This window comes from Pyrgilauda ruficollis, unplaced genomic scaffold (assembly GCF_017590135.1).
Source record: "Pyrgilauda ruficollis isolate IOZ18807 unplaced genomic scaffold, ASM1759013v1 scaffold80, whole genome shotgun sequence".
Classification (NCBI taxonomy): Eukaryota; Metazoa; Chordata; class Aves; order Passeriformes; family Passeridae; genus Pyrgilauda; species Pyrgilauda ruficollis.
In genome coordinates, this window is record NW_024529933.1 from 820,909 (window position 1) to 834,915 (window position 14,007).

The following is a 14,007-nucleotide window of genomic DNA, read 5'->3' on the forward strand; positions in this document are numbered from 1 at the left end:
ATACCACAATATGGGAACACTAGTACAATATTCACCCTTCACCAAAAGTGCTTCCTGCACATGGCAGAACACTGTAGTTAATCTGTTCATAATAATACCAGATGGCCTGTTTTCAAGTTATTAAGAGTAGAATACTTCAGATAATGCTGGATTTAAGTCAATAGCTTGGACTCTGAAGCAGTACGTAACAGATTTCATTCTGCAGCCAGTTTGCTTGTTGGGAGCACCTGTCTTCTTGCAAAGACTTCTGGAAGATCTTTACAAGTTCAAAAGGTGAACTGTTCTTGATATATTCTGAAACAAGAGTCTTTGAAACAGCCAAGATGGTAGCATTTGAAAACCACACTACATGCACTGAACTAACCATTTCTACACGTATTATGTAGAGACACAAGTATGAACATTTCATGCTATTACTCAGTAGTTGGTTTCTCCAGCATACGAAATCCCAGAGTTTTTTTGGGATTTTGTGCAATACAACAGATCCATTGACAGCTCAAGGCCTGAATTACCCCCACGGCCAATGACATGAAAATCTAGAGTGTCTTATTTTACATAGTATGGGACAGAAATGATGTTTCAGTCAAATTTACTAACTAAATAAAAACTACTAAAACCATCCAGAGCCCCGATGTGGTGTCACTAGCACACTGTCAAAACGAAGTATTTGTTGAAAGCTGACATGACACATTACTTGAAAAGTTTGAGACCTAACAAGATATCAATGGAAATGTTTGTAATTCACATTTGATTTCCTACATCACTTTTCAAAACAGAGAATATTAAATACAGACGACTGTTATAGCACTGAACTGACTTAAACTGAACAGTCAAGGAAATTCTAAGTTAAGGACACAATTTCATATTTAAAATCACTGCAATGCAATCCAGTGCACTTTGTTTAGAAAGATTAGGTTAAGGTTCACAGAAAAACCTCAACTATGAAATTCCTTGCTTTTGGAGATTTAAGTCAGACTTCATTTATAATCATTTGCAAGCGTGTAAAAGTGAAAGTGAGTATGTGTGAAAAGCACATTCAAAGCATTCCAGCCAGGCCAAGCAAAAAACAGAGGTGTTTTGATAAACTCACACACTTACATACACACGGTGTGAGAGTGAGGCACAAACAGCATCTGTGGTTTTACTTATTTTGTTTGGGTGAAAACAAGAAAGAAGAGCCCAACTACCTCTGAACACTGGGCCAGGCTCAAAATCAAACACTATTTCACTGGGGACAGAATGAAGGAGGGGACTGGGAGTCCGGGATTGGTATTTCCGAAGACAGCGCATCAGCTGGTTCAAAGGGGCTGTTAGAGAGAAAGAGACGGGCAGGCAGAGACAGAAAGACAGACACATAGAAGAAATGAAAGAAGTCATGGGAAATAACTAGGATGCTTTGACTCCTAATTATAGATTTCTTCTGTACTTCGAAGGAAAAAAAGTCAATTCCCAAGAGCACTCTTTCAGGACTGGAAATAGCCAATTGTTTTCAGATGCCAAGCAGACGGTTTATGATCAAAAGTTAAAACCAACATGATCGCACAACATTTAAATGTTGAACAAAATGGGCAAAACTCTGGAGAGCCACACCTATCAACACATACAAAAACAGCTTAAACTGGCAATTTGCAATTAGCAACTTGCAGGGCTAAAGGAAATTTCTTTCTTTAAAGTGCCTATTGCTGGCATTATTAAAGACAGCTCCATCAAACACAACACATCCTACCAAATACCAGATTTGCATGGGAGAAACAAAGTGAGTGAAAGTCGAGAGCACAAAACCTTTGAGATCAGGAAAGGGTGCACTATGGTAATTCAGACCCATACTTATGGCTGAAGCAAGTTATAATCAGTAGAAGACAATTGTGTTACTGATTTGGTGTTGGAAAAACTGTCATATGCCCGCCCTACTTAGTATTTCTCCGTTTTCAATATTTCTGCTTTATTCTTATATTCATAGGAATAAATACAGCACATAAGAAACCCTCTTCAGGACCTTGACAACCAGTGGGAGAAATAACTTAAGAGGCCCATGCACAACACATGAAGAAAAATAAACCCTCTGGCACTAATTCTGACTTAACTGTGAATTAGGGCAGTTACTGAAGGAAACATAAAAAGACCTGGCTTTAGTGTAAAATCCTAATAATCTGCTTCCAAGAGTAGCACAGGCATGCAGTACAGCAAAGCAGCAACTTCAGCAGGGGTAGAGGGGGAGAAGAACTGGAGTATTTCAAGCTGCTTTAGGATGCAGCAGTTCCTATGGAAGGCCCATCTACCATGATGGTTTTCATTCAAAACCCCTGTTGTTTCCATGTGTGAAAAGGTAACAACAGGCATAAAAACCTTTGGGAAGTTGTGTATCTGTGTGCAGCCATGTGAGTGAATAAGTGTGTGTGTGTGGGTGGGTGGGTTGAGAGAAAGAGTAAAAAAGTAATTTAAAACTAAAAAAAACTAGATACTACTTCAAAACTTTTTCTCCTTCCGTCTCCCCCACTCCCAGAATGACCAGCAAATGACTCAAATCTTCATGAAACAAGTACTAAGTTCATGGACAAGCAAATGTAAATTCACTTTTTTGTTCTAGTCATATTTTGCATTGTGGCTGTGTTTTGTAGAAGGAAGTAGGGTAGCAGGAAGAGACAAAACAGTTGTGTAATTAAAAGTAACACAGTAGTTAGTTTAAATGCTACTTACCTCCCTCTCCTCGTAAACTCTGGTCTCTAATCAAGTCCTATAAAAAAATTTAAAAGCTGTGTTTAATTTAGGTATTAACATTTACATTCTGGAATCAATTGAGACTGATAAGTTCATGAATTCATAGTGTCATATGTTGCCCATGAAATAAAAGTGGTTTCCTACCCTGACTTACTAATAGCAATGACTCAACTACTACACTTCTCAAAATTAAGTTGCTTTAAAACAGCATCTCTCTGCAGTAAAGTGAAATGTACACTACTCAAAAGAGATGCTGACAAGAAAATATTGATTTAAAAACACAGCTGTCAGTAGCAGAAATGGTTTGAATTGTCATATCAGAACCTGGGACATCAATTTTCTGTACTGAAGTACATGAGTCAAATGAATCCTGCTTTGTTTTTTCTCATAACAATACACCTGATTTGCATAGCCAGGCACATTGCTCTTCTCAGAAATTACTAACTGCAGAAGATTTTCTTCACTTGCAATCCTCTGTGAGCTGAAACTATCTTTTGCAACATGTCCAGACTAAAAGCAAACTACACTAAGGACTCTATAAACAGGAGAAAATTCTAGCAGTCTGCTTCTGTATGTCCTTTTTTATAATAAAGCTTTTTCTGTATTCTCTTCTTGTTCCATAATTATATTTGTTTCCTTACACACCTGTGCTTTGCCAAAAGCACTGGCTATGCCTCAGCTGTACCACTGCCATATACCACATACAAATACCCACATAGCCACACTCTTAACATTTCAGCTTTCCCTCAGCTCACATGCAAAACTGATTTTGTGCCTCAGTGTCCAGGCAGATTTCAAGACTGCTCACCCAACAAATGACTAATTTCTAGACAGCAGATTTAAGGATAAAATACAAACTGTGTATGTTAGCAAAGTTAGCAAAAGGCAACATCTTGAAAGGTCCTAGCTGTCCTTATGCTAATACCAACCATCATTATTAGTTATATTAGTTACACCACCCAGAGATTTCAAAATTGTGGAAAAAACCTTAATGCAGCAGCTTCTGAACATTCTCAAGGAATGCTCAGAACAACATAAACTGGGCTCTTAAACTCTTCGGGAATATCAGAATATGTGAACTAAGCTTAATTTAATTATTTAAGTTTCCTTCAATGCCTAAATTATTACATGGAATACAAATACTAAAACGTCTTTATCTTGCACAACAATGTGTTTAACACAGAATGCTAACAGCATAAGCTGTGGGACTAAAGGCAGAAAAAAAAAAAAAGGCAGTTGTTTGGGGCAGAATGTTTCTTTGAAAATCAAAAGGACAGAACTGTCAAAAGGCAGTTCTGCTTTCAGAGAATGGATTATGTTCTTACAGCTCTCAACAGCAAAAAGAATCTATTAAAAAAATGAAAAATGAATGATCTTTGAAGATTATGGCAGATCATTGAGGATTATCTCAGAAACATAGTGTACATTGTGTACACAATGAACTTAACACACTGACATTCACAAGGAACACATCACATCTACTATTCTTGATCTAATGGTCAGCAATACTCACATCAATATTGACTGGCTCGATTGTATTGATGTGAACATTGGGAGCTGAAGAGGATCGGTCGCGTTGCCCAAATTGATTCCGATGGTCTTCATCTGCTGGTCGGAGGGGCTGTGGGATTGGAATGGATTTTGAAGGAGAAGGACTAGGGAGAATTGGTGGTCTGAGAAACAAAGTCAAGGAAAAAGAGGATTTAGGTCTACAAATGGCTTCAAACACTGCATAGTGGGTGTGGTAAGTCCTTTTCAACTATAATAATACAGAACGAAAAAACTGATCTAAAGCCCTGAATAAAAACAATTAATAATGAACAGTCTCTATTCCCCTATGATCAATTCCAACAACTCTCTGTTGCATCAACTACCTGATCACATGGCTGTGAAATGTTCTGAGTTAAAACAATGAAAACTCCACCCCCTACAATGCCAAACTAGTAATAACAAATTCTCATCTGAAAAAGTCCTGCTGCCCTACATGCATTGCAGATATCAAGATACTCTGCAGTTTCCTCACCTCTGAGTCAATGCAATACACTCATTTTAATAGTAACCAACTGAGAACTAAAAATGCTTAACATCTCATATTAATGTTACAGTCGGAAAATGTCATAAAACAAAATGTATGGATGGGATTATTTTTCACCAAAGAAAGGTTGAATGACCAGATGTAATTTTCACTCTAATTGATTAATAATTATGTATTATTGATACTACAAACAATATGGCCAATGTATTACTGACACTAAAAATAAACATATCACCCTTTAACCTCAACCTTTAAGAAACAACTTTGAATAGCACATAAATAACATTTCAAAGTGTTATTTACAGTGCTACCATGCAATAGGTTTGACTGAAAAGGTAAGTCTTCAGAATACACAAACAAGCTTCCTGAAGAAATGCAAACACTGCCAGTCATAAATGTAGATAAAGCCTTTAATTATGGCATAATAAGTTGAATATTCAAAAGACAAAACAACTAAATACTTGGGTTTTTTGTTTGTAAAAAGGCAGAAAGTCACTTCTTCAGTTATCCATTAATTTTGTTAAAGTGCAATAAACTGGCAATTATCTCTTACCCTAGTCAAGGTCAGTCACTGCTAAGCCTAATGATTCAATCTAATGGATGTAAGGCAAAAGGCTAATGAAAACATTTGCCACCTCTGTCAAAGAAAACTTTATGGTAAAATATACATGGTATCTGACAACAAGATTTTTAAGAGTTGGTTTTTTTTTATAAGTTATAAAAGAGGAGTGGAGTCCTCCAGCTGTTCAATGACTCATGGATTAATTATCAAGCCCACAAAGGCAACGTCCACAGGGAGAAGCCTCAGAAACAAAATCGACAGTAGCATATAGCAGCAATAGGTCCTGATGCCACCTCTTGTAACCAATGCTCCTTGGCCTCTTCAAAAACCTTTGGGGAAAGAAACATTTTCAACAGGACATCTTGGCATTTTTTCAGAAAGTGGTCTGTTTTATAGCCTACTATCCTACCTTTCATTGAAAAATTTATCCAGTTTGGCATTGATCCCAGAAATCAGTGCTATTTGTATCCTAAGTACCTGTCATTTTTTCCTTCCTGGCCAACAATCTCACAATTGAAGATGGCAAAACAAAGCGCTCGTGAATTAATTCAAGTAACAGTCTAGTAAGTCTTCCAATGAAATACCTGAATGTGTTTGGGAAGTGGGGCAGGAGAGAAGAGGCAGGGGGTTTAACCCTGCTTAACTTGAAAAAAAAAAAGCAGTTACCTACAGTCACATGACAGGATATAGATATCGGGAAGATACTGGGAAGCAATGAACTAAAACTACCAATAGTCAAATCTCTGAGAAAGGGCCTTGAAAAACTCAGCATTTCAGTAGCTGTTTATAATTTCAGAACTATTTTTTTAAATGCAGTTGTTGTACATACATATAAGCTGAAGTTTTCATTCACTGCTACGCAAGTACCTACAGATAAAATATTGCAGATGAGGAAGTTTTGAACTCCTGAATGTGTTTGTAAGTAAATCATGTGACTAGAACACACATCAGGAGATGGGACACTGCACAGATCCTAATGCAGGATTTGACTGACATTCAAATGCACTCCATTTTCATCTTAAGCCAAGTGTGTCAAATGCTGCACAAAAGAAGTATCAGAAGAAAAGTCTAAAAATTGTCTAAAAGGCCAGTACTGTCATTGCAGGGATAGCTAACTCCTGCTTAAACTTCCTGAGAGTTCTCAGGTAATAAGGAAATTAAGGGAAATATATCACAACAATCACCAGAACTGACTGTGACAAACCATCTGAGCTCTGCCACATGACAAAGCCAGAAGCAGTCAGACATTCTGTGATCATGAGTAAGACAAGGGAGAGAAAACCAGATTGAGGCAATATTGTTTCAATTACATCCTCCTTTGAGTGATAAATGGTCATCTGCTACTTCTGTATTTCTGGTCACAGGTCATCATGTCCTCATGTTACTAACACAGATAGTGTGCTACATCATACCATGTTTGAAAACAACTTGAACAGCTTTTTCTACTCATTCAGTTCTTACTGGGGGAAGTCCAGATCTTTAGAAAATAGGTTGATAAAGAATTATCTTTTTTTTTTTTTTTTTTTTTTTTTTTTTTGTCTCTAATCTATTACTTGGAGGATCTCTGGGCTTTAGACAACAAAGAATCCAGAGATTGGAACCTTATAAGCAGTTAGCCACAGGCTCCATCATGATTTTATTAATGGGTGTCCTTGAGACACTCTGAAAAAATGTAGGTTATTTCTGCTAAATAGAATTCTTTCTTGAAAAAGATAACTAGTGAAGTAAAAGAGACAAAGAGTTTGCTAGCTAAGACAGCCTACTGAGATCACAAGCTCAGAAAAATATTACCACCAGCTTCTCCCTGTGTGTGGCAAAAGCTGGATCCTGGCCTGCATCAAGATCTTGTTCTATCAAAATCACATCACCACAAAGAACACAGTGATCCTCTGAGCTACCAAAAGGCTGTTCCTACAGTATTCCTACAATGAAATGACTCAAGAAGAGTAGAAGTGGCACTGCAGCTAAAAGGGCCAGATATCATCATTTGGAAAAGGGTGACATAGTCTATTCCAGGCCAGTTCCAAAACTAGTTCTTAGGCTGTGGAAGCATAGTGCTGACAAAACACACTGCAAAAAGCAACAAAAAAAAAAAAGCCCCAAAAAACAAACAAACAAAAAAGCCCCCCAAAAACCCCAACCAAACCAAACACACACAAAAAACCTTAAACAAACAAAAAACCCACCCTGAAAAAAATAACTGGCTGAGGCTTAAAGGAACATGCAGTCTGAATATCAGGATCTGAGTTTCTGTTGCTCCTGTGGCCTTTTTGAACAGTTTACAGCCACCTTGCTAAAGGAGACCTTCTACAAGTAAGCAGATAAATCACTTTCTCCCAGCCTCCGAGATATGGGCATCCTTTTAACAAATGAGTCTCAGCTTCTGAGGCAACAAGCTGATGTTGTCAAATCTCAATCTAATATGCTATAACCTTTCCAGGCAGTATGACAGAACACGCTTTTACCCTGGACCATATTTTGGGATTAGGAACACATTGTTCCCTCCCTTTTATCAGGCAAAACAGAAAGATGTTTTATCAGGAAACAAGAATAACTTAAACCCTTTACCAAGCATAGGAAGTGCCCGTGTGTCCACAGATTTACTATCCCACAAAACTGGGTCCACAAGAAAGAGTAAAGTAACTCAGAAAAGTGTCTGCACATGTTATGTTATATATAAACAAACAATTTTACAAAATCATATACAGTATGTCTATGGGATTTCAGAACTTGCAATGATTTAAATAAGTTCAATTTACAAGTGCAAAAGAAAATTTTAATACAGATTTTCCTTAATGTCCTTTACTCACCAATGTGATGCTTCTTAAGTGTCTAAGAGCTGGTCTACACAGGAAAGATTTTTCTTGAAATTTCTTATGATAGGTCTATTTGGGCTTCAAATTTCTGTTGACTGTATTTTTATTTTGCTGTACTCGAGTAAATGCTTGAATTCACATTCACCTAGCTTCAATTATAAGGTGTGCAACCATTCCTTTTTAAAATGACAGCATCTCTCCTAGACTGAGATTTTCTTCCTCCTCCTCACACCCTGAACAAGTCCATCTCAGTTTAGCCACTGGGCTCAGTGCTGCACACCTATAAGGCTGCACACTCATATCTATATCAAACCTAAGCTAAAATGTGTATCAAGGCTTTTTTGGACTGTTTTTGTTTACACCAGAGCATGAACACCAGACTGGATTTGTTACTGCCCTTAATGAAGTACACTTGCAGTTCCAAGCAGTTTCTTAGGACTGCGAAGGATCTGGGACACAGAAATTAAAAAGTTAGGTTTTCTGGCAATGTCTATGGAGTACCACAATAATTAAATCAGAACCTGTTTAGCCTCCACAATTTAAATTTACCTGCTTGCTACTATAGCTGAGATACCACTTTCCCTATCCCTGCAGTCTGGAAATACTCAATAATCCCAAATCAAATGCCAATTTGGAGAAAAGGACAATACCAGTTTGTAACTACAAGCTAAATATCTTTCTTGCAGCATCCTCTGAAGTCAGTCTAGAAGCATCATGGAACAGATCTGTAAGTCATTACCCCACACAAATTAGTGCAGTTTTTTATACCATGACAACTTGTTTTCATTCATGTTGGCTTGTAGGTGAAAAACAACTGTCAGGAGTATCAAAATGGTGTGCACTCATCTCTAATGGCCTTTGGGCCCAGATCAAAGCTGATGAGCCTAAAATTCCCCATAGCTTCATATACCAGGGGTTATCAAGAGAACCACTGTCACTGTTAGTCCTCCAAACCAGGTCCAGTTCACTAGCAGGTTTTTGCAAATAAAGTTTTGGAGAGTAAGAGGTTTCCCTCACCTGTTGTATGGACTGAGAGTTTTCTGATTCTGATACCAAACCTTTTCTGCAAAGCAAGAATGCATATCAACTCAACTTGTATATTGTAGGAACATCGGGAACATTTTCATGGAGGAACCTAGAAAAGGCCTGGTGCCAGAACTTTAAGGGGGAAAGTTCACTGTTTTATGAATTAAAACACAAAGTTTTTGCTCACTTACATACCACAGGATCTAAATGGCATTGTAGCATAAAATGTAATATTTTAAGACTGTATCTTCGCTTCCTTGGCTTTTCAGAAGCTTTTCTACACATTCAAGTATCTTCAAGATAGCAGAATGATCAGTGAACAGTTGGAAACAGAAAGGAAAGCAGAGGTGTTTAATCACAAGCTGGAGCCTGCTCAAAGGCAAGGACTGGCAAGCTTCCAAGAAAAGTGCACCAGACATTCCCCTTTTCTTCCTCTAGCTTAGGAGGCGAAGCATATTGGGAAATGCTGTTTTTCAAAGAGCAAAGATATTGCCAACTTGCTTATTTCTCTTTTTCATGTATATGAGACTGAGGGAACCAGGTTCACAGGAATTCGGTGCTCATATTTTACAAGCCAAGATGGAGAAGAAATTTCATGACAGTGCAATGAACAAAACAAATACAATGTCTGATATACAGTTTCCTTACTTCAGTTTTATTACAAATGGCTCTTAGCAGGGAGCCCTTCACTTTTCTTTCCATTTAACTGCAGGTTGTAACTAAAATGGTTGCTCTGGCACAACAGGATAATGCAAATGGAAAGAACTAAAATAAGACACAAAACCTAATTGCTAGACACAATTTTATAAGGGGTTCAAAAATGTGAAATGGGACCATATGTGCTCCCACACCTTGGGGTGGAAAACCTGGTGGGACTGCCTATGGCTCACAGTTGGAAGAATGAAAGGCTACAGGCCTGGATTGCTTTAGGATGTTGTACATGAGCACAGTGAAACAGTTCTCCAACATGTTTAGCAGCTTCTGCATCATGTCCAAGGGTCTTTATGTCCCTTTCTCTTCCAAACTTTTCCATCTGCTCCCACTGCACATTTTCACTCTTGAACTTGTCTTGCAACACAAACTTCTTTCTTTTGGGCACTTGGCCTGCTGCTGGGATCCCTTCACAAGGCTAGAGATGAAGAAGGATGTTTGCCTTCTCTTTCCTCAGGCTTACCAAACGATTAATAACATCCCTTTCTCTGTGAGCTGTTCCATGCAAGATGCTAGAACAGAGAAATTAAAAGAACAATTATTAATTTAGGAAGTGTTAATAAAGCGCTAGTTCCTCATAGTTTCCATCCCATTGTTCAGCTCTCAAATATCAATCCTATATTCTCCTCCCAGATAATATAAGCTCAAATGTCAGCCTTTTTTTTTTTATTCCAGTTGAGCTGCTGTCCCAGATTGCAACAGTCCTCTTTAATAAAACCACAGATGAGTACATGTTTTTATAGAAAAGGCCAGCTTTTCAAATTCAGCTAGATTAATATTTCCACAATTATGTTCTTAAAAAGCAGAAAAGTATGATTAAAGAAAGGCATGAAAGATAACTGGGAAAAGGTACGGATAGAGCTATATGCACATCCAAGAACATCTGAGCTACTTCTGGAAAGGAAGTGCTACATACACAGATGCTAGGGGAACACTGTATGACTAACATGCATATTATGTATGAACACCAGCTGATAATCATAAACCATTTCCAAAATGAACAGAATATGGCAGGCATGATGTATGCCTTTGTTTTGTTTATCAATAAAAGTGGACAACAAAGCAAAAAAGAAGAAAGGAGAAAGCTAGAAATGTTTTACATCTTCTGCAATTACACACATTTATAGATGCAACACTTGAGAAAAGCTCCTAAACAGCAACTAGCAAGTGTATTTAAATGTTTTCATTTTTATGTATGTGAAGTTAAAGATCTCAAGGCATTAACCAGCTTTGGTCTCATTTTTTCCTTCTGTTTTCACTTGGCAAAACTAAGACTGCCTGAAGTAGTGTATGTATCAAGATAATCCATACTACTGTAACCTCACAAGCTGGTAAGAATGGACCTATGTGATGCAAAGGCAATTGAAAAGTAGAACAATTTAGAATGTTAAAATTAGGGCTATATAGTGTCTTTGACATCCACTAGTGTTTAACACAATTGGCATGAAGAAGTTGCTTCATGAATTAATAGTTCTAGCCCAGTTACAATTTTGGCTGTAGCATGACAAATACTTGACAAGCAGCCTTGCCACAACCTGCTGTACTAATATCCACAGCATCTAAAGGCAACATTCACTACCTTGAAGACGTACTTTTGAATTCACTTGAATCTGCACAAAATAGAACAAGTAACAACATAATCTCTGTACTTACCAAGTGAGGTTCCTTCCTGCAGAGGACTGTCAATCTGTTTTCCTGGGAGGCATTTTATTGGGTCTTCATTAAAACATTCTTGGCTGTCCAGAAAATTTATCTTCTGGTTAAAGAGTCCAGAGGTGCCTGTGTAGCTTCCAGTGTGTCTCTGCCTTCATTTAGGCACAATTTTCACTAATTCAAGAGATCCTCTCTGCCACATTCAGCTCAACTCCACACAGCACACACGTCCTGGGAATGGTTTTCTGAAGGCTTCCGTATTTGGTGTTCATAATAAATATGCACCAGATTTCTTGAGTGTGATATACATCCCTGAGTTACTCTTCCCTGGACATTTGTTCAGCTACCTAATGGTGGATGGTGTCATTGATCTCTTTGCTATTGGGAACATAAATAAATATGGGCTCTTATCTCTTCATGGAGAAAGGGTCCAGAATCTCTGTTGGAAATGGTGAGTTTTAGAGGTCTACTTTTACAAAACCTGGAGCTGCAGCAACAGATGCTATTGGTATAATCCAACATGAACAGGAAGAGGACAGCTGGTCTGGAGGATACTAAAGCAGTGTATGTGGAAAAGCTACTAAAACAGTATTAAGAACCTGGAACTGGCACCTGTTCACATCAGCCTTACAGTAATGTGGTTTATTCTCTGACATATGTCACTTCAAAGCATATAAATTATAATTTAATAACCAACTAAAAGAATTTGTGAGGATATAATTTTGGTTTATATTAATTTTAAGTATAAAATCTTTCCAGTTTAGACCAGGTCTAAATTATTAGTAGAAGAAATCAGTAAGAAACAGATAATACCCCAATTCTACAGACAGTTACACACACATTTAACCTAGGCTCATTACTAATTTATAGAATTTGTGTGAATGAAAACATTCACTTCTTTTAAGTTAAGCATAGGTGGGTATTTGCATGAGAAGCCAGATGACTACAATGCAGAGCTGCAAAGCATTACTTCCAGTGTTTCTTAGCACAGTACTGAAAAGTTATATTATTAAACAGCAGGAATAAGTTCATACCCAACTGAATCTGAGGGGGGCACTGAGGGGTATGATCCAGATGCTGGGGTGGTCTCTCCTAAGGAGGCCTCCTCCGGTGGTATGGGGTGATGTTCAAAGAACTTGGAGACAAACAGCAAACTGTGAGGCAAGAACAGAACAAAAACAACCTAACTTGTGCAAAACCCAGAAGTTTCACAATATAATACTCAAAAACTACAAAAAAGATCCCAAACCCCAAAACCTCATTGATTAAATTCTAAATTTAAAACTAAAGATCACACACATTAAATCTGCAAGATATGTTAAAAGTATTATTTACTTCACAGATGATCAAAAGATCATGCCTTAAATATAAACTTTGTGGAAATTAAATTTTTAATCTTTTAGATGGAATTGTAAACATCTGGATCTTCAAGAATAAACAACTTATATCTATCAGTACATAAACTTACACCCTGAGCACAAACTCCAGAGATGCCAATGGAAACAGTTACAAATACCAAAATAAACTAAAATTAAATTCATTCTTGGTAAGAAAAATAGCATTTTAAATTATTCCTTATACAAAAATCTATTTAAAAGACTTAATAGCCTCTGCTGAAACTAATCAAATAGAACAGACCCAGTTTACACGAGATCCTAAATCTACATCAGACTTGTTTGAACAAATAGTTCAGTAACTCAATCCAAGAACACTGGACTGCTTGGGTCATTGTCTTTTACGGCTCTTACCTAGGCATTAATCTTGCTAGCAGATTTATTTTCAATTATTGTAAAACCAACAGCAATTTCACTATAATCAACTACTATCTCTTGACATTTTTTCAGGTTGAAGGGAATAAACCCACAACTAAATTTTAAACATGGCCCTAACCATCACACAATAAAGAACCAGTTTTGATTAATAATAACAACTGTGCACAATGAGTAGTCTGTCCAATACAGTCAAGTGCTCAGCAACCCTATTCATACTTCAAAAAAAAGGGCTTCATAGGCCAGCAAAGAAATATGAACTGGTTGTCTGAGCTAGCACAGAAAGAGTATGAATTAAGCAGTCTCACAAGAACAGCTGAACTCCTATTTTTTTTTTTTCAGGCACCTCCACTGACTTCCTGAATTACAGATTTAACACAAGAAATCACTGACAGCTGTACACTTGTTAAAAGGCTCAACTTGAAAATGAATTGTGATTACTTACTCAAGTTGGTCATAATTAACACACATCAGTGGCACTTCTGTGCTACAGCGCTGGTGAAATTTGTAGCCACAAGTCTGGCAGCGGAACCCCTGGAAAAGCAGCTTCCGACAGAAATCGCAGAATGCTAACGTGAAGAACGTTTTCCGTACCTACATTGGCAAAAATAGTCAAAATCACCTAGAGTCCTTCTGTAAGCCCAACATAGGCTATTTGCTTTTACCTCCCTCAAGTGTACTTAAAAGTCTCTTTTGTGATGCTGGAGCTACAGTTTT

General features: G+C 37.5%; 1 protein-coding gene across 4 annotated transcripts in view; it reads right to left on the minus strand.

The window, feature by feature from the left end:
- BRAF (B-Raf proto-oncogene, serine/threonine kinase) overlaps positions 1-14,007 on the minus strand; it is a 79,727-nt gene that overhangs the window by 22,321 nt on the left and 43,399 nt on the right. For all 4 annotated transcript variants that reach the window (XM_041487455.1, XM_041487457.1, XM_041487456.1 and 1 more), the window contains 4 exons: positions 13,736-13,884; positions 12,556-12,675; positions 4,232-4,391; positions 2,698-2,734 (listed from right to left, as the gene is read on the minus strand). In XM_041487455.1, coding sequence (XP_041343389.1) covers positions 2,698-2,734; positions 4,232-4,391; positions 12,556-12,675; positions 13,736-13,884 — 466 coding nt within the window. The remainder of the gene's footprint in view (positions 1-2,697; positions 2,735-4,231; positions 4,392-12,555; positions 12,676-13,735; positions 13,885-14,007) is intronic.